General features: G+C 36.9%; 1 protein-coding gene across 4 annotated transcripts in view; it reads right to left on the reverse strand.

Annotated features, from left to right (window-relative positions):
- ATP2B1 (ATPase plasma membrane Ca2+ transporting 1) overlaps positions 1–25243 on the reverse strand; it is a 133736-nt gene that overhangs the window by 59049 nt on the left and 49444 nt on the right. For all 4 annotated transcript variants that reach the window (XM_047865816.1, XM_047865817.1, XM_047865819.1 and 1 more), the window contains exon 2: positions 13425–13850. In XM_047865816.1, the coding sequence (XP_047721772.1) occupies positions 13425–13632 (208 nt within the window). In that variant the 5' untranslated portion in view covers positions 13633–13850. The remainder of the gene's footprint in view (positions 1–13424; positions 13851–25243) is intronic.

A 25243-nucleotide genomic window follows, 5' to 3' on the forward strand; every position in this document is an offset into this window, starting at 1 on the left:
TTCTGCCTGGTCCCATTGGCTCAGTTGACTGTAGAATAGTGGCAATGAGGCCAAGGGCATGTGTGGCATCTGATCTCCTTATGCCCCAATTAGCTTCACAAAGAGACAATATATTTAAAAAAAACCATCAAAGCAGCTGTGAAAATGAATCAAGGAAACCGATTTAAAATGGAGTTCGGAAGCCATGAGGAGACAGTTCTCGGGCATGTAGCACTCCTCTCAGCTTACATGAGCAGCAGGAAGGAGGAAGATTTCCACATGCCTCAGTAACAGCAAACTTCTCACCACCTGCAGCCAGTGAGAAACCACCACAACCTGGAGCTCTTGTTCTTCTCCAATGAAGTTATTTTCAAAATGACTCACCCCATGTCCTCCCAGCACCTCATAAAAGCTAGCCTCCCCTCTGTCTCTTCAGACTTGCCTATGGTTTGCCACAGTCTGCTTGTCCTGAATGGCAACGCCACTGTTATTCCTGAATAAACTCATCTTTATTTAATTAAATTACCATTTGTTTCACTTAAGATTGATTACATGGTGTCATGAAGTGGGATCAGAAGGTGCAGAACCCCTGGGGAACTAATGACTGTTTGTGGGTCCCACTTGAGCCCCTTGTCCTCTCCATTTCTGTGAGCCGTCTTTCTCCTTTTGGTTCAGTGGGTTTCCTCTTGGATTCGAATTTAGTTTCTTTGGTTCAGCTCCCTGACTATCTGCTTTTGTGAATGCATTACCCTTCTTGGTGAGTTCTCTTTTGTTTTCTGTACTTCTACTTTGAGTAATGGGATCCGTAAAATCCAAAGAGTTAAGCAGGTCACCTTCTGGCACACCTATCTTTTTTATGTCTAAAAACTATGGTTTCAGAAGTTGTAAAATATCTACAAAAATGGCAAAATCTTACTAAAGACAATCCAAAATCACAATGGCCATTATGAGAAATGTTCCAGTTAGATAGGATCATTTAAGAAGTGCATTTGAAAGCAAAGGAGTCTCAAATCAAACAGAATGGGGCACCTATTTTTATTGGTATGCAGAAGTTTCCAAACTTCAAAATTCCAAAATAGCTTCATTGAAAGATTTGTTGTAAAAGGCTAATGAAAAAGTAAAGATATAAGAGGTACCAAAAACAAAAGGCTTTAAGACTGACATAATACTCCTACTGCTCCCCTCTTTCTTCCTCTGAGTACTCATTCTAGCAATCCTCTGTCTGAATTGCCTTTACACTCTGAAGAGACTATTAAATTACCTTTTAAAATAACACCGCCTGAGACTACAGGTGATTCTCTTCAGTTACTTTTCACTCCTTGGTCAAAGGCCACGCTAAAGGCCAAATGAAGTTAGGGCTATAGTTAACTAATTTCTTGAACTCAAGAGAAAATTCTCTAACAGTTTTAATAACTGGATTAACTCCAGAGATTACTGGAAACATAAAAAGGCAGAAAATAAGATGAGAGGCACTAGTCGGAGCCTGACAGAAAATTTTGTTAAGGCACTCTTCCCTCTGCTCATTGTGGATAATGTAGTTGGATCAGTGGAACAAGCTATAATGTCACTTAAGTTGCAACTCAATTCGTTGAGGAATTGAGAACAACAAACCTTATCTTGCAAATCCTTGTGAAACTAGAAATGCAACTCTAGAGACAATTCAAAGTTTATCCATTTCTTTTTTGCCAATACCCAAACCTCCCCTACTAATCTTTAAAGGTTTGTAACTTGCATTCTTCCTTGTGCCTCTGAGATGTAAATGCTAAAGTGCAAACTTCAGGGAAGTAATTCTTACCAGAAGAAAAACAAAAGGGGGAAAGGTCCTTCAAAACTTAGCTTTAGCTATCTGGGCAGGTAGCCTTAACTAATTCCATCTACCAGAAAAGTTAGATCCAACTTTTATCATGAGTGAAATGGAAGCCTCTGTTTATGTCTGTCTGTATGTTTAAGTGTGCCTATGCATGTGTGTTGTATATATGTAGTACTGTCTACCTCCAATAGTATTACTACAATCAATTTGTAAAAGACTTCTATTTAACTGACTCAAATGTGAATTAAGTATTCATAGAAATTCTCAAAAATGTAATAGAAAGTAACCTAAATGTTTTTCAGGTTCCCCTGAGTTTGGCAAACAAAAGCTGGCCTTAAGTTTGGTTTAATTAAAATAGGCATGTCTTCAGAGTTACCAGGATTAAATATAATGTAAACATACAACTTTTATTCTACCCGGTTTTAGTAGTCAAATAAGTTCACGTTATCTCTGTTACAAAATCTGTCAACAAGAATAACAGCTTGGGAAGATGGTTGATTTTGTCTAATGTCTCATGAAGTTTTTGTGGGATCTAAACATAATTGTGTTTTTTTTTTTAAATTTTTTTTTTTTTAACATTTATTTATTTTTGAGACAGAGAGAGACAGAGAATGAACAGGGGAGAGGCAGAGAGAGAGGGAGACACAGAATCTGAAACAGGCTCCAGGCTCTGAGCTGTCAGCACAGAGCCTGACACGGGGCTCAAACTCACGGACCGCGAGATCATGACCTGAGCCAAAGTCGGACGCTTAACCAACCAAGCCACCCAGGCGCCCCTAAACATAATTGTTAAGAGCAAGTAAACTAAATAGAAGTAAGTAGGATAAAAAGGTTTTAGGTGAACTTTTCAAATAATTTACCCAAGTCTTTTTGGGGAACCTTAAAGTTTTGCTGCATTAAATATGAGTTAAATTCATTAAATATCCAGATCATTTCCAAGTAAGATAAAATATTGCAACACAGATTACTGAACATAGGTTTTTTTGCTTCCTTTTACAGAGGAACTAAAGATATTTGAGTCTAACAGTAAACATGTTTTAGCCATGCTTAAAAATTTTTTATGAAAAAAGCATGTTTTCAGAAATCATAAAAAGAATTTATAAATCTGCCAATTCACAGAATGCTAATGTAAAGGCCAGTTCTTAATTGTTTACTTCTTAAAGTTGCTAAGGGTTAAGAATTCTAATTAATATGTGTGCTTAAAGCTACCAGAAATAATAAGGGAAACACCTCTATATGCAAAAAAATTATGACATGGGCTTTTGGTAAAAGAAGGTATAAGGAATATAAATGCACTTTTTAGAGGGAAAATTTGTCCTAGTGAGGCTAGTTATTTAAAAAGAGAAAAGAGGATAAAATCTGAATGTAAAATGAAAGTTGTAGGTTTGTGGAAAAGGAATCTTTGGGCATTTTAATGTACACTCAAGCTGGTTAAGATTAAAATACATTTATTTAAAAATGAGTTTTAATTTCAAAAGTACAGTGGTACAAAATTGTAATTTGTTCTTTTTCCTGTCAAAAGAACAATGTTTTCAGGGACCCTGGGTGGCTCAGTAGGTTAAGTGTCTGACTCTTGGTTTCACCTAAGGTCATGATTTCGCAGTTTTGTGGGTTTGAGCCCTGTGTCAGGCTCTGCAGCGTGAAGTCTGCTTGGGATTCTCTCTCCCTCTCTCTCTCTCTGCCCTTCCCCCGCTCAAGCTGTCTCTCTCTCAAAATAAATAAATAAACTTAAAAAAAAAAAAAGAACAATGTTTTCTTACATTATTGATCTGCTCTTAAGAACAAATTGTAAACAAAGGTTTTCCTTTACTTTTAATGTAATCTTCCTAGAAAAACAAAGATTGTGTGTTTTGCTTTCATCAAGTCTTTGGTTACTTAAAAAAAAAAAAAGCTGAGTCTTTTCAATATTAAAGAAGTTAAGGCTTTTTACAACTATTTAACTTTCTGTATTTTTCTGCAAAGTCTTTGTCACTTTGATTAAATGGATACCTAAAAGTATCGTTTCACGGTGACATATGATCCTCTTTGACCAAAGGTCCGAATCGTTTGATATTTAAAAAAAAAAGTGTCTGTTTATTTTGGAGAGACAGAGCACAAGTGGGGGAGGGGCAGAGAAAGAGAGAGAGGAAGACACAGAATTAATCCAAAGCAGGTTCCAGTCTCTGAGCTGGCAGCACAGAGCCTAGTACAGGCTCGAACTCATGAAAGGCAAGATCATGACCTGAGCCAAAGTCGGGCACTTAACTGACTGAACCACCCAGGTGCCCTGAAATCTTTTGATATTTTTGACAAACTTCCCAAAAAATCAAATTCAAAAGGAAGTATTTTGATCTTGAACTAACTTTAGGTTTTTACAGAGGGCCCCTAGAACATATCAAAGGACTTGTTCTCCTTATAAAGAAGGATATGTTAAACTAATTAGACTTATTTGATATGTTAAATTACCTGGGAAGTATTGTTAAAAACAGGTGATGCTAAACCTTCTTAGAATAAATTTGCATGGAAATGTTATTAATGTGTCCCAATAATAGCATGAAATTTCTAAAGATCTTATATGCCTTTTTATCACGTTAACATTTGTAATTCTGGTTACTATCATAAAGGGTAAGTCACAAAATTACCAAATTTCCTTGTCAACTGCATTATAATGAACTCTCATTGGGTTTTTAACCATGGCCACTTTTAAGTGTTTTGGCCATTTACAGACAGTTACCGTTTTACTCTGATGCTTATACAAGTGTTTCTGCAAAAGTACTTCATCTTCAAGCTGCTTCAGGAAAGGATGGTTTTCTGATAACTTTAAGACAATAGAACTGAACTTGGTAAGAATTTCCAGAACTAGTGACAAAACTGAATGCAAGCAGAACAACAATTAAAAACATGGGACTAAATGAACTGAGAGGATTGTTATAATTTTTATAGCTTCTTGTTTAAAACATTCCTGATTCTGTAATATTTTGCTTTCCCAGGTTTTAGGAAACCCTTTTCTCTCTTAAGCTATCAATAATTTGGTAAGATACACCTTTGTGAATAAAGACAAAACATTTACTTTTTCTCTCTATGTGATCCCTCCAGAATTTGCAAACTCTTTGTGAGTATTCTTATTTTTATGATAATAATTTGCATAAATTCAGTAAGAATCTTTTCTCTTTGTATCAGGACAGAGAAACACTGGTTATATTACCAAAGCTTTGACTGGAATATCGTATTTGAGAAATGTGCATAGATTCAGATACAACCAGAGAGTTTTAAAGAACACAGTTTGACTTTACAGCGCCAATAAATAAAGCCCTTTGAAGGAAAAATCAACTTGGTACCTTGCTTACAAAATTCCAGGAAAGCAGTCTTAAAAAGAGCTTAGATGGTTAATCATTTTTCTTGCTGCACTAATGCAAATAATCAAGCAATGTTTCATGCAAAGAAATTATTTTTACTATAAAAAATGAGGGTACTTGAAGAGAGAACAAATTATGTTTACCTCTTTGTCTATATCAGATTCTAATCCTATTAACTGTCCTTGAGTTTCTGTTATATACTTGTAAATTGAACTGGATCCTGAATTCTAGCTTCCTCAAAAATCTGGCTACAACTCTCCAAAGTAACATTTCCAATTTTCTCCCACCCTTTTGATTTGGAATCAGTTTGAACAAAGACTGCCCCAAGAATCTAGTTGGAAAGGACTATACCAGGTCTTCCTCACCACCCAGATGGCAGCCAGACTTCAGGGACTTAAACCTTGAATATGTATCTCACAGATGAAAAAGGCTCCACCTGACATTTGGCCCTACACAGATAGAGACCTCTGAATCAAACTGACTAGAAAAAGAAGTAGCTGACATAGAGGATGACTACTTACTCACCCTGATGCTTAATCAAGACTTCATCTCAAACATGAAACTTTTGTCTTTCCCTTTATTTTTTCAACTCTGGCACTGGCCTGGAAAGATAACATCTTCATCTGTTTCTCCCAGGCCTTTGTTAAGGAGGGGTAACTTTTGCCTTTCAGACTGTCGGATTTGTCCTTTAAAACTCTTATCTATCTATTAACAGTGCCACCTTAGTGAGAGTGATTCATACCCCAACAGGATTTATGTTTATCTGGGGTGGTTATCATTCATTCACCTTGGGCCTATACAGCTAGCATATAGCAAAGCAAGGTCTCTTAAGCTACCCCTAACTTTTCACAAACCAACTCAAGCACCTTCCTTAGTTGAATCCCCTGCACTGTCAAATCAGAAAGGACCTACCAGGAGGTTTTATGATTCAGGGTTCACTTCTGTTAGCAGGGCCGTACTTCCCTGGTTAGGAGTAAATGTGAACAGGAATATAGCAAGAAATCTCTCCTTAACTCTTAGAGATACTGCAGAATCAGTGCCAAGACAACACCTGCCCAAAAAAGAGCCTTAGACTCTTTGACCAAAGTTGATAATAGGTCAGTCCTTGACTAGCTTTTAGCTGAGCAAGGAGGTGTCGGCACTGTGGCCAACACCACCTGCTGCACCTGGATTAACACTTCTGGGGAAGTTAAAACTCAGTTACGTAAGATCATTGAGCAACCCACTTGGCTTAAAAAGGAAGTTGACCAGCCAACCTGGAATTTCCTAGTCAGCACTAGGAGATTTGGTGGCGGCAGTAGGACCAAAGGAGATTTCCAACAGCTCTGGGGACAAAGAGAAATACAGGCGTGGTACCTGCAAACCCTTTTTTGAGTTTAGTCTTAGCTGCTGTTTCTGAAGGCCATGAAAATAATAGAGCAAACAGAATGTTAGCCCAATGCCTTGAGATGATCTCCAAGGTTTCTAAGCTTAATAAGATATAAATTTATGCATGGGAAATGCCTGACAGCTCCTCCTGCTATTTTCCCTGTTACTCAAAAGTGGCATCCATGGTTTCCACTTTCTACCCATTCCTCCTCCCCCCACCAAAACCCCCATGTGAGACATGACTCCTGGGAAAGGTCCTTCCAAGCACCAATTGATAAATAGAGAAAAATATTTCAATCAAAATGAATGATCTGATGCTTGATCAGTGATGCTTTCTGAGAAACACCTTAATCAAAGGGGGGAAAAGTGAAAACAAATCAAGGAAATCTGATTTAAAATGCAGTTGGGAAGCCACGAAGGGAGAGTTCCCATGCACACAGTGCTCATCTCAGCTTACATGAGCAGCAGGAAGGAGGAAGGTTTCCACATGCCTCAGTAATAGCAAACTGCTCACCACTTGCAGCCAGTGAGAAACCACCACAGTCTTAAACTCTTCTTCTCTAATACAATTATGTTCAGAACAACCCTCTTTAATTTCCTCCCAGAGCCTCGTACTGTCTTCCTCAGACTTATCTACAGTTTGCCATAATTTGCTTGTCCTGAATTACAATTCCCCTGCTATTCCTGAATAAACTCATCTTTGTTTAATTAAATTACCACTTGTTTTATTTAAGGTTAACAATCTCAGAATTATGTTCTTTTGGGTTTTTTTTTCCCCTAGGTCTTAGCAACTGAGTGTGAGTGGGTGAAAGTTTCCTGTCAAAGTCCAGGCCACTTAAAAGACATATGTAATTGGAATGCCTGGGTGGTTCAGTTGGTTAAGCGTCTGACTCTCAATTTTGGCTCAGGTCATGATCTCAAAGTTCATGGGTTTGAGCTCTGCGTCATGCTCTGCTTGCTTGGGATTCTCTCTCTTCTCCTCTCTCTCTCAAAAATAAACAAACACTTTAGGAGGAAAAAAAAAAGATGTATATAATGATTTTGTTAGAAAAGGGAAAAAGAGAGTATGCTTTCAGAAGGTAAAGCCTGGAAAGGTTAAGAAAATAAGATGCCTAAAACAAATCAGGCTTCTAGGCTGAAGGCTTGGGGTAAAAACGTGGAGTGGAGCTACAAGAAACACCAGAATCCGGATGACATGTGAAGTCTTAGATGTGCATGGCATCATCCAAGGAGAGTATACAAAGAGGAGTGTGCACAGATAAATGGAAACCTGAGGCCCACCAACATCTAAAGGAAAACACAGAAGGCTGATACATGACCGGCCAAATAGGAAGAAAGAAAACGCTAATAATCTAATATTAAGAAAACCAGAACAGAATGGTTTCAAAAGGAAATATAAAGGTGCTTGGTTAGCTCAGTTAGAAGAGCATGCAACTCTTGGGGTGCCTGGGTGGCTCAGAAGGTTAATAAGCATCTGACTCTTGATTTTAGCTCAGGTCATGAACTCATAGTCATGAGATCAAGCCCGGTGTGGGGCTCTGCAATGACAGCGTACAGCCTGCTTGGGATTCTCTCTCCCTCTTTCTCTGTCCCTCCCCTGCTCATTCTCTCAAATAAATAAACCTTAAAAAAAAAAAAAGAACAACATGCAACTCTTGATGTTGGGGTAATGAGTTTGAGTCCCATGTTGGGTGTAGAGATTACTAAAAAAATAAAAAATAAAAAAATAAAATAAAAAGGAAGTAAGTCTATCGCACTCAGAAAAGTGAACTTAAAACAACTCTAATATTATACTACTTCAGGCTCTATCAAGTACAACTTTAAGAAATAATATATATGCAACAAAGTTAGAGAAGTAGTGTTACAATTACCTTCAAAAAATTCATAAGCAATGAAAACTAGTGAGCTGAGCAGGTATTCAATTAAATGCATAATTCTCTATTACAGCAGCAATAAATTTCCAGGACAAGGTCATGCAGGATTATCAATATCAAACCCTTGTTGGTAACTCTGTACAAGTATTAAAATATGCGTGGCTGGCATACCATGGTGATGGGAATCCTTCCTGAGTGCCTGAAAGAGCTGTGCCAACCTGTATAACCAAGCACATCCATCTGAGCATCAGAGGATTCTTGCAGTAGCCTATAAGTCAACAATGACTCATGCTGGGCAGCGGATGATTTTTTTTAGAGTTAAAATATATTTCCATGTGTGAATGTTAGTTTTCTTGTATTACATCATGAAGACCTGGTCAAAAGCACACCATTACTAACAATTTTACCTCTAGGAGTATGAACATAAACTGCCAGCATTATGGAAACATTAGTCAGCCAGAGACGATTACTGTTGACTTTACCTTGCTTTCTACCACACACCTCTTTTGTTTCTTTCTACCACTGTTTCCTTTTCTTATTCCCTTTGCTTTTTTTCTCTCTTATACCTAATTTTAGCAACTACGACTTCAGAAACTTAGTGTCTCATTTGCTTTCTTGCCTCTTTACAACGCTATGGAGCCATCCATGTCTCTTACAAAATACCACTCAGTACCTGTCTTTAATCTGTATACATTCATTGTTACCCCTTATTTAACGTGGTACTACTGAATGATAAACATGCTACCAGGGCTAGAGACCTGCGTTCCAGAAATCTCTTTATTAGACAGTCTCCTCTACCATCCAATATAAAATATAACATAGATAACATAGGAACACATTAAAATGGAAAAGATACCGAAAGCTAGGTTAAAAGTAAAAGGATCAATAAATAGGATTTACAACAGGAATAAGAAAATCAATACAGGAAAACAATAAAGATAATGAAAAAAACTACAGGGATAATTGCATGTAGTTAGGATGTTGTAAGAAGGTAATTCTGTCATAAAAGTATATTCTTAGATTCTGACGACTCTTAAGAGAGGTGCTTTCTCTAATAGACAAAGCAGAAATATGAGGTGACAAGTCTTTATTTCAGTTAACCTTGAAATTTATACTTCCAATTCTTTTAAGAGTAGAGATGGCTACATTTTTAATATGGAAATCACATCTGGCTCAAAACACTTCCTATTGATCAGTACACATTAAGAATGTCTCAAATCCAGTTAAAGGAGTACTCTGCTGGAAGACGAGCAGTAAATTAGCAGGCCAAATGAGGAAGCACACAGATACAACTTCCTGAACAGGGCATATTTTAAAAAGACTGACTGAGCAACAGAACCTTTATTAAACTCAAAATTGTTTTCACTATAAAACTCCTGCCAACCAAAAATACTATTTGAGAAGACAGAACACAGGTACCTCTTTCTTAATATTGTCAACTCTTTTGTAAGTTGTATGAGCTGAACTTTCATAACAGGCGATATAATATAGTGGTTAAAAGCATGTAGCTAGCATGTCAAGGTTTGAATCCCTGCTCTGGCACCTTAAGAGCTGTGAGACTTTGAGTAAGCCGATTAACCTTTTTGTGTTGTGGATTCTTTGGCTGTAAAAAAAGGTAAGGCCGTTGTGAGGATAAAGTGAATTAATATTTGTAAGTGCTAACAACAACCTACTGGGAACAAAAAAGCATTACCTATGTATTATTTTTGTTGTAACTGCTCTTAAGAAATGTCTTAAGCTGTTCCTCTTCCAGATTTTATAGCAATCTAATAGCCACATCCCCAATATTTCTGATTTTCCTTTTCCACTCAATTTTCTCTTAAGCAGACATCAATAATACACTATGCATTTCATCTAGCTGTCTTGTAAATTTGTCTCCCCCTTGTAGAAATAAGTCAGGGATTGTTTTATTGACGAATATATCTACCCAGCCAAGAAAAGTACCTACCACAGAGCAGGCAGAATATCCCAGCAATTCTAAGGTGCACATATTCTTACACTGTGTTAACACTGATGAGATTGGGATGTAACTTAATTACACACTTATAATTATCTTACGATTAAAACTGCCAACACTAATTCTTTCTTTAGAGGGAATAAACACCATATGGCAATTAACAACCTAGATCTGATGAAAGACTATATGTATCAATGAATAAATTAATGAATGAAAGAATTAAAGAAACAAACTTCAGTTTTCCTAACCAAACTTCATGTTCTTTAAAAAATTATTTTAATCTCACTTTCCCTCACGATAAGCAGCTTATATTAACAAAAGAGTACTTATTGTCTGGATCATTTTCTTGGGCAAACCCCTGGCTGATTACCCCTGATGATGATTTATTTACTATCATTTGCCTAGTTGATCAGTGACAAAATGTTCATTAGCTTTCTTAATAAATTATTTCTAAATTAAACTAAAACTGTTCCTCTGGAAACAATATTCTTATGAAGGCTGGTGCTGTTTTTATTTAATCTTACAACTGTAAACACAAATATAATGCTTAAAATGGTTTGTTCATATTCTTTAAAAGAATCTTTCAAAATGACAAACTGTTTATATAAAACCAGTAAAGACAAAAGTTTGTACAAATTTTAACAAAAATTCACAATACTAGGAAGAAGATGAGCAAGAATTTTCTAAGAATAAAAGAGGGAAATAGATTTCATATATTTATTTCATAGCACAAAGCAGCAACAATGAACATCAAATTTTGAGTGTTTAAGTGAATTATTTCTAGTAATTACCTACAGCTCCCATCATATTGTAAGAAAGATACATAACCATCTCCTCCCCAAATTTCAAAACTATTGTACTAAATGCAAAATTTTTCAGTTAACTTAATAAACTTCACTAATTAAACTAAAATCAATGTAAGGAGTACAGCCCAAAATAACAAAAAAGAATACAAAAAATAAACAAAAGAAAGTGCAATACAAACTAATGAGAATCACGTCTATTAAAAATGAGAACAGACCATGTTGGGGTGTTAAGTTATTAGAAGACAAGAATTTTGATTAACTAATAGCAGAGGAATACAAAGACATGGTTGAAGGATGTGTAGTTAGGTGATGAAACTGAAGTTCATTATCACCTTTTATGAACAAACTATGTAATTATATTGAGGATTTTTTATAATGTTTCCTATTAATTTGGTGATTATGAAACATCCAACAATTAGGTTTTAGGTTAAATGGATAAAGTACATATAGTTGAATTAATGAATATACTGAGAACAGCACATCAATATACAATTCTCTAAACAGGATATAAAGTTAGCTAATATTTCAAAATGGGTTTGAATAACGAACAAGCTACAAATTTTGTTAAATTACTATCTGTTACAGTCCATGGGTTTGTTCCTGAATCCTAGAATTTACATCAACAACAGGGATCCTAGCTACCTTAAAATGGTACAGCATATTAAGGTATAACTAAGAAGCTCATGTTTCTAAGTAGTTCTGACTTAAGGAAAAGATCCAGAAGATACGAAGGCTTAACAGGTCTTACAGAAAAAAGAACATACTCCAAGTGATCAAGGAAGCCCTTTCCAGACATGTGTGAATGATGTGTAAATGCTGATACTGGATTTGTCAAGATCATGCTACTTCAGAAAAATTAATTACCTACCACTTCTTTAAAACAATTAGGAATTTAAACAGCAATTCAAATGTGTATATATATATTTTATAGATATATAGGGTTAAAGAAATTTTTAATGAAATTTAAAATTAAAAAAATTTTTAAAACAATTTTGGAAGTAACTTTTTGCTATTACTTTTAATTTTGTGACAGTATGGCATGACATAAGATGTTTCAAAAAAAAATATTCAAGAAAAACATTTCTGGGGGCACCTGGCTGGCTCAGTTGCAAGAGCATGAGACTCCTGATCTCAGGGTTCTGAGTTCAAGCCCCATGTTGGGTGTAGAGATTACTTAAAAATAAATAAATGAACTTAAAGAAAAAAAAACATTTTTGCATAATTTCCCTGGAACTGGCTTTGGAATGTGTACTAGTCTACTTCAACTTTTACATTAATAACTGCCCATCCCTACTAAAATAAAGTACAATCATCAAACATTCAGCATATCTCTCTCCTTCGTTTGTAAACAGGAAATGCCTTTCTGAAACTTTCTAAACCTTAATTTTCTCTTCAACATGATGAACGTATAAAAGGTCATCTATCTCAAACCGTTTCAAAGACCATAATGCAATAAAGTCATAACTTTTCCTTTCTTGATTCTCAAGAAGAAACTTACTACAAATTGAGAATTATGAAAGCAAAGACTTCCTTGAAACAGGCAAACTGAACATAATTCTAAGACTGAAAATTAGTTTTCATTAAAGAAAAGGTCTGCTACGTAAAAAATTGGCATCTAATCTTTAGGATCTTCTGAACTAATTACTAAAGTTTAGGGTAAAAACAAATTGGTCAGCTACTGGCAGTGACAACTATTTTAAGCCACCTTATAAAATGAAGGATAAGTGAGCATTTATTTTCACTGAATCCCCTGGGTGGGTGGGTGGCGGGGGGGATTACATCCTCTATAATTCCAGCAGAAAGGCAAACTTGTTATTGTAAACAAGCAGCAATAACATGCACACTAGTACAAGTATTTCCTCCCACCAACCTAAAATATATAAATTAGGTGCGCCTAGGTGGCTTAGTTGGTTAAGCGTCAGACTTCAGCTCAGGTCATGATCTCACAGTTCGTGAGTTCGAGCCCCACACTGGGCTCTGTGCTGACAGCTCAGAGCCTGGAGCCTAACTCAGAAACTGTGTCTCCCCCTCTCTCTCTGCCCCTCCCCCACTCGTGTTCTGTCTCTGTCTCTCAAAAATGAATAAACGTTAAAAAAAATATATATATATATAAATTAATTTGCAACATTATTTCTTGATCTAAAGTTCTGTTAATTGCACAATCTGATAACTGACTCATCTTAATGTCACTAAAATTATGATATAATCATACAATAACCAAGACAATATAAACATGTTTACAAATCTACAGTACTCTTCGTACAAAGAACTAAAAACAAACATAACACAACTCACCTTCATTGGGAGATGTTTTCAACCTGCTGCAAATTCCATAGACATCTCCATAGCTTTCCTGTATTTTTCGTAATGCATCTGTAGACCTGAGCTCCATGAGAGCCCGCAGCTCCGCGAGCGTAATTCCAAAGTCTCCATCATGATTAGCTTCCTTCAAAGAGTTTTTTACTCCACTATATGCAACTGAGTTGTTTGCCATGTCGCCCATTACAAGTATTATTTATTAGGAGGAAAATGTTTCCCAAAAGACTCTAATTTTCACTTGATGTATTTCCAAGTTGAAAATTTTTTAAATATGAAAATCTTTCTTAAACCAAACACTCATTGTAGGACTTTCTAGAGCAGCATCAGCAGCATTTCCCAGAGAAGTATCTTGACCTTTGGCCCATGACTAGTTTCTTCATATCAATCATGAGATGTACATATCTGTAAGAAAATATTTAAAAGTTAATAAAATCCATCTTTTACAGCATTATGCATATAAGCATATTTTCTAAATGTCATCAGGTAACTAATGAAAAACATCATAAAAATATTTTTAACTGTGGTCTCATGCGTGTAAAGTTTTTGCATGACAAAAGATCAAAGCATAACCACTAAATAAAATTGTATTTCAAGATATTAGATCCCATCGTTATTAAATGAAACTGCATTTCACATGACTGAATTTTATGTTTCCATTCAGTATTATGGTTATTAGTAGTTATCATTAAGCACTTACATTCCAAGCACTATTTCTTTAAGTTCATTCCATTTAATCATCACAATGCAATCCCACGAGGTGTTATTAACTCCTTATTCTACTGAGAAGAGTAAGCCTCAGAGAATTTGAGGAGTTTCTGCACACCTAACAAATGCCTAAAACAGATGAGCTGTGATGTCTCCAACCCATGTTCCTTCTAATACGTGGACCATTCTCTCCAAACCTTTCATACAAAATAGACCTTGAAAGGGCACAAAGCACAACAAACACCCCACTGTGCTTTCCTGCAATTTTCCTTGGCCACTCTGTGACACCACCATCTTTTGTCTTCCTAAAACTATCTTCCACCATGATTTGTCATGTCACCATCTCCATTCTTCCCTTGACCCACCATCCAAAGAAATTCTCTACCCATGAGTCACTCTTTATTACTACTCTGGTTTTTTTTGCTGGCCTTTAGTATTATCTAAAATTACCGTGTTTATTTGTCAGGTTTGCCCATTAGTACATCCTGGGAATCGAGAACAGTGCCAGGCACATGGCAGACATTCAGTAAGTGTTTAAGCAATAAATGGATGCATTATGGGGCACCTGGGTGACTCAGCTGGTTAAGTGTCTCACTTTAGCTCAGGTCATGATCTCATAGTTCATGAGTTCGGGCCCTGTGTCGGGCTGTGTGCTGACAGCTCAGAGCCTGGACCCTGCTTCAGATTCTGTGTCTTCCTCTCTCTCTGTTCCTCTCCAACTCATGCTCTCTCTCTCAAAAATAAACATTAAAAAAACTTAAAAAATAAATGGATGCATTACTTAAATTTTCCTGATAATAATTTCAAGTTCTCCTTGTACTCTAAACTACCCAAAGATGAGTGTTCAACTTTTATCTCCATCCATGTCCTTTAATCACCTCAACCTTAACATGACCAACAATGGATTCATCTTATTCCCTAAATAGGTAACTCCCTTCCTCAGTCACCATTATTCTAATCACCTGGGCTTGGAATCCTAAGTCATCTTTGAGTCCATTCACTTCAGCTTCCATCAGTCACTGAGTTAATTCTTCCTTTGAAAATCCCGTTTTACATAACCTTTTTCTTTCTCATCATCAAGTCCCTCCTCCACAAATTATAATCACTACCCCGTATGTTCTCTCTCATTCTAATATTCCTTTTATCCAACGGCATGCTCTTTGCTGCCACCTTTTTTTTTTTTTTTTTTTTTTAAGTAGGCTTCATACCCAGTGCAGAGCCCAATGAGAAGCCCAATGCAGGGCTTGAACTCACAACTGTGAGATCAAGACCTGAGCTGAGATCAAGAGTCGGACACATAACTAAGCCACCCAGGTGCCCCAACTGCTACAGTTACTTTTTGAAACAGTTTTCATGCCATTATATCTAAACTTACAGGGTGAAAATACAGCTCTACTGCTTATGCCTGTTTGGCACTCAAACCTAAGCTTTATTTTATCTATTCAGTCTCTCTCCCTCCCCAAGTACCCAGTCTTCAATATTTAATAAAATAAGATGTTCAGTGATTGGGAACTAGAAAAGATTACTGGCAAGCACAATTAATCTTCATTTATTAAGCTGTTATGAGAATGTTTGTAATGGTATGTGATTCTCATAGTTCAATATGCATCCAGATGCCTGGGCCTCAACTCCACAGTTTAGATTCAGTAGGATTAGGGTAGGCTCCATCATTTGCCTTTTTTTTTTTTTTAAATATTTTTTAAAGTTTATTGTATTTATTTTGAGAGAGAGAGACAGAGAGTCAGAGACAGAGAATCCCAGGCAGAGCTTGAACTCAGGAACTGTGAGATCATGACCTGAGCCGAAATCAAGGGTCGGATGCTTAACTGACTGAGCCACACAGGTGTCCCTTCAACATTTGCCTTTCTAACAATTCCTAGGTGATACAGATGCTGTCAGTCCATGCAGCACACTGTGAGAACCAGTGGACAGGAGAATGGGTTAAAAACTTTGAAATTCATACCAGCTGGTTGAGGAAAATTTCCTTGCCTTGGGTTAAATGTGCAAGGATGTGATAGCTATAGATTCTATAAGACAATTTCTTTCATTGCCTGCTTCCTCCCACTTCACAAATCCTCCCTGTTTGCCCAATTATTACCAATTTTACTCATCTCCTAGGAAAAGTGGTTCCCTCCTAGTCACACATCAATTATTATAATAACTCAACTCCAAAATCTAGAGAGGGTGGTTATTTGATAATATCCCTGAGTTTCCAACCCAAATTTGCTGGCATCTGAATTATTATGCTAATCCTAAATAAATTATTATTTGTTCAAGAGATAAATTCCTAATGAAGTCTCTGTGTCGGAGGCATCTATGTCATCAGTCCTCTGGTTTCCTCCACAAAGAGGAATTTTCCTCAACAGTGGCTTCCTCCCCCATCAATTACCACTGAGGTGAAACAAGCTGCCTGACAGATTTTCCAAAAGGAACTAGGCAGATGTGGTTTCTTCACCTTTCTGCCTTCTTTTGGAAGCCAGATGTCTGCAGAACTCATACACATCGGTCTGAGTTAGTAGGGTAGGGACAGACCCCCCCGGTTAAAAAAAAAAACTACTACCGTTCAAAGTTGCTGGGGTGGGGTAAATAACTATGCCTGTAGTTTGGGGTTCAACATTAGAGCTTCCCTGTTGTCACACAAAAAACAAATCCTCCATTTCAGCTTCCGTCAGTATTAAAACTAATATTTTTACTCCTATGTGTCAGTCGTTGCCTTTGCTCTTGACAGAATGCAAAAACGGGAGAAATGAGTGTTAAGGGGTTCTGTTCCATTTCTCAACAATAAGGGGACATATCAGAGCTAGGATCTGAATTTCTGTTTGTGACTCAAAAGCCATGCTCCCTTCCCTACACTGCCTCTACTTTAGGTCTTCACATTTATTAGATTCAAATAGAAATTGTCATAGGTCAAAAAACAGCCAAATGCACCAGTTTATATAATAAAATCAGAATTCAAGACACTACAGTGGGTATTTGTTATTTGCCAGCTCAGCATCCTTTCCCCCACTTTTCAGCAATAGTCCCACTTTTGTTTAGGGATCTGCCCTTCCCTGACTCTCACTGTAGTCTCATGAGGTTCCATCCCACATCCAAACATTCCCCTGGCCATAATAACTGGTTCAGGAATGCTCATATGACCCAACAAAGGCCAAGAGGGCAAGGAGGCTTCTGCTGTGACTCTGGGGCAGAGACTTGTCTCTTCTTACTGAACTTAAATCTGACATGGCAAAAACCTCTGTGACTGGATCCAAAAGGGAAGGAAAGACAGAGGGAGGAAAGGAGAGAGGAAAGGAATGTGCCTGTCAGTGCTGGATCACTTGAGCCCCTTGGTCAATCCATGTCTCAAATCTGTTCTATCCCTGGATTTTTTTAGTAATTTGTCAGTAAGTTCCCTACCGAGGTTGAATTTTCTATCACTCTGCAAACCACATAGCTTTGTTAAATACATGATTACCAATTATATCCAGTCCCCCCTACTGTTTAAAGAAGTCCAGGCAAAAGCACCAAATGCAAAATGAGCCACTTTCCAAAAGAGGGCGATTGGTAACTACCTACAAGTTATATCATCAGGATGTTGTGTATTTCGGGATCTACTATAGCCTTCTCCACTATTTTCCTTTCTATCCACTTTCATTCCTCCATTCACTGAACTAGCGGACAAAGGTGCTTAGAACAATAAAGTTTTGTTGTTTATTCACTACAAAATGACAAGAGGGGGCCACACTATTTGAGATCGTGATACAACAGAAAGTAGATCTGTTTTGCTTTTGTGTTGTCTAAAAGATTTTGATCTTCCATTTGAAAAATTTATGAAGAAATCCTGTTATGTGGAAGCTGAGGCCCTAACAAGGGGGATTTTTAAAGAAAACACACAGCTACTCTATGGGGGCCTACTGGCCTCCATAACTTATCCCTGATCCCCAAATGACCTCTCTAGCCAAATGACTATTGGTAGTCTTTGAGGGATTATGAAAAAAGACAGAGGTAGTTTAAGACTGGAGTTAGGCAAAAACAGTTACAGTCTTCAAAAAGCAGGATAAGATGGAATCCAACTGACACACGAGCTTTACTATGAATGAGCAGGGCCCTCAAAAGACCAAAACATGACTTGAGGTCCTAGCAATGAGTGGAGCTCATAATTAATCACTAATTGCAATTTCAATTCCTTCTTTCACAAGAACACTTAACTTACAGCGATCATGAAATGGTTGTATGGACATTATCTAGACTCAACAATGAAAACCACAAAGACTGCATATCAGAAAAACTCAAAGAAAAACAGGCAAACAGTTAAGTAAATTGTGGGATGAAATATGAAGCTGGAGCTTCATTTCAGGGCTCTAAAAAGGATTATTATTATTATTATTATTATTATTATTATTATATTATAACATAGTAACATGAAATTCTTGCAGACCAAGTATAAAATATGTCCTCCTGAAGTGTATTAGAACAAAGACGGACAACCTGGAAGACACTACTGGGTTCCTCATTCCTGACTTCTAAACTATTGTTGGTGATTTACAAACATAGTATTTCTGTTTCTCCAGTCTATAGATGGCTTGAAGCTAGGTGAGCCAGCAAATGTTTGATGACAGAATCAGGATCCATAAAGACAGGTAGGAATGAGAAGATATATTTAATTGTTACAAAATGCACTAACTTGATGTTAGTTAACACGAGGTAAGTGCTTCCACTGGGCCCCAAAGCGAGTATGTTCTTAGGCAGCAATGACAGGACTCTAACATCAATAAAGTTAGGAAACAGACCTATTCTGCTTTGCCTTGGACATACACACCAATAATATTACTGGCTCATCTATAAAATATAGATACAAAAACAGTACCCATCTCTTTAAATGTGTTAATATATGGAAAACTATTTGAACTTAGCCTAGAACACAGTTAATGGTAAACACGTTAGCTACTTTTATTGTTAAGAATGTTTGCAGATATATTCTACAGAGAATATCCCCGCTCTCCTCAAATGAGAAGGGCCGCTGAGCCATTTCAGATGAGGAATGTTTGAAGGAATAAGATTTCTAAACCTAAAGGAAAAGATTCTATTCTTTTAATTAAAAAAATTTTTTTTTAACATTTATTCATTTTTGAGAGACAGAGACAGTGTGAGAGAGGGAGGGGCAGAGAGAGGGAGAAACAGAATCCGAAGCAGGCTTCAGGCTCCGAGCTATCAGCACAGAGCCTGATGCGGGGCTCGAACCCACGAACCGTGAGATCATGACCTGAGCCAAAGTTGGACACTTAACCAACTGAGTCACCAAGGAGCCCCAGGAAAAGAGGATTCTGATGATAGTCCAATATAAAAGAAACTCTGTTATACAGATAAAACATATGGTGACTCAATGTATCAAAAAGACTGAATGACAGAAAGAGAGGCACCAACTTCTATTTGTATTATACATAACAGGCCCACTAGACTTTGCACTGGTATGGTATGAACAATAATAATAATCATAAACAATCTTTAATAATAAAGAGAACACTGAAGAGTCAAGAAACTAGTGCATTTAAGAAATGGAGGAAACTTAGTCTAGGGGACGAATGACCTCTGATGGCAAACTTCAAACATTTGAAATTTTATAGTGTAGAAAGTGACTAGATAGATGTTGTGGAGTACTGGAGGACAAAACTAGAATGTAAACAGAGTAAGCTACAGACGAGTAGTTTTTGGCTACATAAGGCAGAACTCTTGTAACAAGTTATCCAAAATTGGAATAGGTCCATAACAGTTAATTTTACGGCAACTTGACTGGATCACAGGGCGCTCAGATATCTGGTTAAACATTACTTCTGTGTGTACCTACGAGGGTGTTTCTGAATGAGATTAGCATTTGAATAGGCAGACTAAATAAAGCAGACTGCCCTCCCCAGGGTGGGTGGGCATCCCAATTCATACAGGGCCTGAAATAGAACACAACTTGAAGAGGGACTTCGGAACACCTCTCAGCCTTCATGCTCTGGCTGAGACATCCATCTCCCACCCTCAGACAGAAAATTACACCACTGGCTTTCCAGGGTCTTTGGTTTGAAGAAGGCAAATTGTGGGACTTCTCAGCCTCCATAAATGCCTGAGAAAATTCCTCATAATAAATCACTCTACGTATATATTTCCAATTGGTTCTGTTTCTCTGGAGGACCCTAGTAAAGGGCCCCTAGGCCAGTGAGAACTCTCTCAGAGGCCTGGCATTGATCAAGCAAGATACTAAAAGAATGTATGGTTAGAGTGCTCAATACCTAAAGACAGCCCATGCCCTTTTTGTGACAACTCTAATCTTTAAAATTCCAATCCTATTTTAATTTTTAAAAATGTTTTGAAGAGAAAGCACACACACACACACACACACACACGTATGCACAAGCAGGGGAGGGGCAGAAAGAAAGAGGGAGAGAGAGAATCTCAAGCAGGCTTTGCACTGTCAGCACAGAGCCCTACACGGGGCTTGAACCGTGAGATCATGACTCGAGCAGAAATCAAGAGTTGGACGCTTAACAGAATGAGCCACCCAGGTGCCCCTGAAACGCCATTCCTATTTTAAAAGGTAACTCCACTGGTCTAATGCACTGAGCATGTTCTATACACATACACAACTGACTTCCTGTCAGCATCCCATTCTCCACTGACTCTGTTCAGCTTTTAAAAATCAAGACTCCATTTATGCAAGATTACTTCAAAGACAACAAACCCCAGACAGAAAAAGTATTCTTTCTTGTACATGATGTATGAAAGATCATGTACATACATTCAAATTAGATTTGAATATCTAATCTGAATATCTGCTAATTGTGGTCATAAGCTTAGAAAAGTCATTTAATTTCAATTCCAAATTTAAACAAATTGGTTATAAATCAAAAGTAATTTGTTAGAAGCCAATCCTTTTGTTTAAACTTTCATTAGTCTCTTTAAATGTCCACTGAATCAACTACAGTTTCTCAAGTAATCTTGATTTTTTTTATATCACCCCAAATTCAGAATGAAATTTCAAAACATAAAAATTTGTACTCCTCAATCTTACTCTTCAATTTTCTAATACTTGTAGATTTTGTAACTATTCAGCACATGAAGTTACTTTTGATTTCATATACTCTTTCCCCAAAATATTCAGTTTTCTTAAGGTATCTACACTGAAACAGCTCAATAAATGTCTTTGGGATATGCTGAAATAACTTAAGGGTTTAAGTCAAATTTCTATTTCCTAGCTCTAGCTCTAATATATGTCTCATTAAATTTTTAAAAGTACAAAATTAGTATCCACAAAGGTTTTTAATCTATGACTGGCTTTATAGGAACACAAATTATGGATCTGAGGCTTAAAAAAAAAAGCTGGGGGTGCCTGGGTAGCTCAGTCAGTTAAGCACCGACTGATGATTTCACTTAAGGTCATGATCGCACAGTTGTGGGATCCAGCCCCAGTAGGGCTTTGTGCTGACAGAGTGTAGCCTGCTTGGGATTCTCTCTCTCCCTCTCTGCCTCTGTCTCATTCTCTCACTCTTAAACATTTAAAATAAATAAAAATGGTTTAAAAGTTGAAGCTAAAGATAGATTTTCGCTCATTTAATAAGAGAATAATTGTTTAAAAGTTTCTAAGTCAAAATAGAATACTAACCACAAACAAATTTTAAAAGGCCATCATTCTGTTAAAAAAAAAAATGGTTACAAAGGAATCATAGAATTTAACAGCTGAAAGGGATGTTGATCAAATCCAGTTGCTCATTTTATACCCGTAGAAACCAAACACACCCATAATCTTCTACTTCCAAAAAGAATAAAAATGCTTATAATAAAAGAAAGCAAGCATTGAATACTCACAAAATCATTTAAAGAAAAAAAAAGAGTGAATGACCAAAATTAAATCACAGGATAGATCATAACAATGTACAGGTTGTAAAGAGGCTACTCCATGGAAATAGCTGGCATTTATTGTGCTTCAAAGTGGATACGGACACCCTAGCTGTTAGACACAACATTTGACTGACAAAAAGCTAAAAAACTGCTTTTGACTGCAGTCTTTCAAAAAGAATACTCACGAACCTTCATTTTCTTAAGTTTCTTTTTTTCTTTTAACATAAAAATTAATCCTCCTTTGTAGACAAGTAGTTGGTGAGAAGAGGGATAACCAGGTTTGATAGCTGTTTCTCACTGTGGCTGCTATTGGTGCTTTCTTGTCAGTGCTAGCTCACCAATGAAGAAATCCAGCCTGGCCCGCACCGCTCCATTAGATAATAGGAGTGATCTTCTGTCCTAGGGACAACCTAAAACTTGCCACTTTGAATGCCCCTCTGGAAGGCTGGATAGTAGGACTACTATATAACTAAGTGTAAATTTAGGCCCATTATACTTAAATTTATATAAAGGCAAAAACCCTGCCTTTTTCATCTTTAATCTCCCATATCTTACCAAGAGGTACCTATGATCATTCAAAATATAGTCACTTTGCAGGGGAAAAAACAAAAAACAAAAGAAAACCTTATACCCGATTCACATCCTACAAATGTAAAGTCTTCCAACAATTAAAACAATTTTTAAGAAGAAATGATAAAAATGTGCTGTAAACTGAAATAATGTGTAATATCAGATTAATGGTAGAAAGAAGATGCTTTATCCATAAGATGCATATCAAAGAGCAGAAACTTCAAGATCAAGAATGGTCATGTTTCTTTTACAGTTTTGTTATGCTCAGAGTGTTTTAATGAAATAACGTGAGCATAACAAAACTGTAGGGACCAAGGACCAACTATAAGAACCAAGGGATAACTCAATTTTAATATTCTCTGAACTCACACTTTTCATTTTTTAAGAGGCTCAAAAGAAAACACACACGCTGCATGAAGGAACATAAAGACTATAAAGCTTGTTTAGAAAAGTAATTTATATCAGGTGAGTAAAGAATGATACATATAAACAAGATTAAATTTACCAAACATGATTTCAGTTTTATAGAACTGATAAAAGCAGAAAATAAACATTGTCTACAATGTCTGATTTATTGGTCTCACAGGATTCATAAATACCATCACTGTGTCTGAGTTGACTAAAATTAGTCTCACTCCCCTCAGTAAATTACTTATCATCTACTAGACTCTTCCAGAGGCAGAGACTAAGTACAATACTTTGAAGGGCAAGTTACAGCTGCTGTCAGTGATAAATTCAGCAGGACCACTTTCGCAAATCTTTCAGGGTGGGCAACAAGTAGATTAGAATAGAGGAGGCACTGATTTGTTCTTCTCTTATAGCTTTTATTGCACAGCTGCAATGATTTGTTTACCTCTCTGTCTTCCCCAATGAACTGGGAACTCAAGGCAGGATTTGTGGCATTTAATTTTAACCCCCAGCACTGTCTGGAATACTATAGATGCTCCATATTTATTGAATAGAAATGTTCCTGTTTGAAACTTAAGCTAAAAATCAATTTGGAAAACTGGTTTTACAACTGTAAACAAAGACATTTTAAATAGAGCAAAAGAAAACCTCATAACCCTGTGTTTAAAATAATATGCTAGGCACATAGGGAGTTAAGAGCAGGTCATAGTATTCAAGGAAGGAATATTCACGCCACCTTGATATATAAGATATACAAGCTTAACTTTCCTTTAAATCCTTTCACATAATATTAAAAAGTACTTAAGATTTTCTTTTTTTTTTTAATTTTTTTTTTCAACGTTTTTATTTATTTTTGGGACAGAGAGAGACAGAGCATGAATGGGGGAGGGGCAGAGAGAGAGGGAGACACAGAATCGGAAACAGGCTCCAGGCTCTGAGCCATCAGCCCAGAGCCTGACGCGGGGCTCGAACTCACGGACCGCGAGATCGTGACCTGGCTGAAGTCGGCCGCTTAACCGACTGCGCCACCCAGGCGCCCCATAAAAAGTACTTAAGATTTTCAAATGAACTATACAATGACTGCTACATAACAATGGTTTTTAACCAGGGTCCTATATCCTTGAGGCTATGAAAAGTAATAATGCTGAGTTTCAATATTTCATAAACCCTGGAGTAACTGATACATTTACTTGAGAAATCATTTGTTAGGATTACCCACACTAAATTAAAATTATACCAAATCAATATGGTAGTAAGGTTAGCAACTAGTTCTAAATAATACATAAAAATCTCACCCAGTTGGGGCCAATGGATAACAAAATCCTGAACTCCATACCTAACGTCATCTTTTCTGAAATTTGCTATTTCTACTTCATCTCCAATGCACAGATCAACCCATTCCAGGCTAGCTGCTTCTGTGCTACATCAAAACTACTCTTCGAGGTGACCACTGACTCCTCTTGTTCTAAATCTAAAGGTCATATTTAGTCCTTCTTATCTAACCTACTGACAACCTTTGCCACTGCTAACCACTCCCTCACTCCTGAAATGTTCCGTTGCCTTAATTTCTCTGATGCTCCATTTCTGTTCCCACCACACTGCCATCTCTGGCTGCTTGTTTTCGTTTTCCACTGCTTGTTCCTATTCTTGAACAATTGTCAAGGGAGTCAGTGGGGAGGGGTTGGGTGGCACTGTAAGCCTGACCATAATTGCTTTCATCTGTTTTTAGTGAGAGCATGAGATCAGTTTATAGATAATAGTTAAAATTTATTTGCATGTGCATTTACAAGGTTTATTTTTTTTCTGTCTCTCTCATATTTGGAACCTCACAATTCAATTAAAATGATAAAACCACACTATAACCTTCTGGCTCAAAGTGTGAATGAAATCACCTCATTTCCTTTTCCTAGCCTGAAACACAGCCCTTATTCCCCACAGCCTTTAGTTTATAAAGAAATATGTCAGCCCAAAGAAGAGATTCTATAAACTGATGATTCATCCCCCCTCCCCAGGGCTGTAAGACAACTACTCTTGCTTTTGATGGCACAGATTGTTTATGCCAACAAAGTACTTAATTAAGCAGAGTATGTGATAAAATTTTAATGTGAATGATCCCAAACACAGATATCTTGAAGATCACTATAGGTATTTTTGCTTTATGGTCAAGTCAGCTGGAATCCTCTTATTCCAAACACTGATGATATACCCCCTATCTCTTAAAAAGTTGTTCTAATTTGCAATACTGATGATAC

This window comes from Prionailurus viverrinus, chromosome B4 (genome assembly GCF_022837055.1).
Source record: "Prionailurus viverrinus isolate Anna chromosome B4, UM_Priviv_1.0, whole genome shotgun sequence".
NCBI lineage: Eukaryota > Metazoa > Chordata > Mammalia > Carnivora > Felidae > Prionailurus > Prionailurus viverrinus.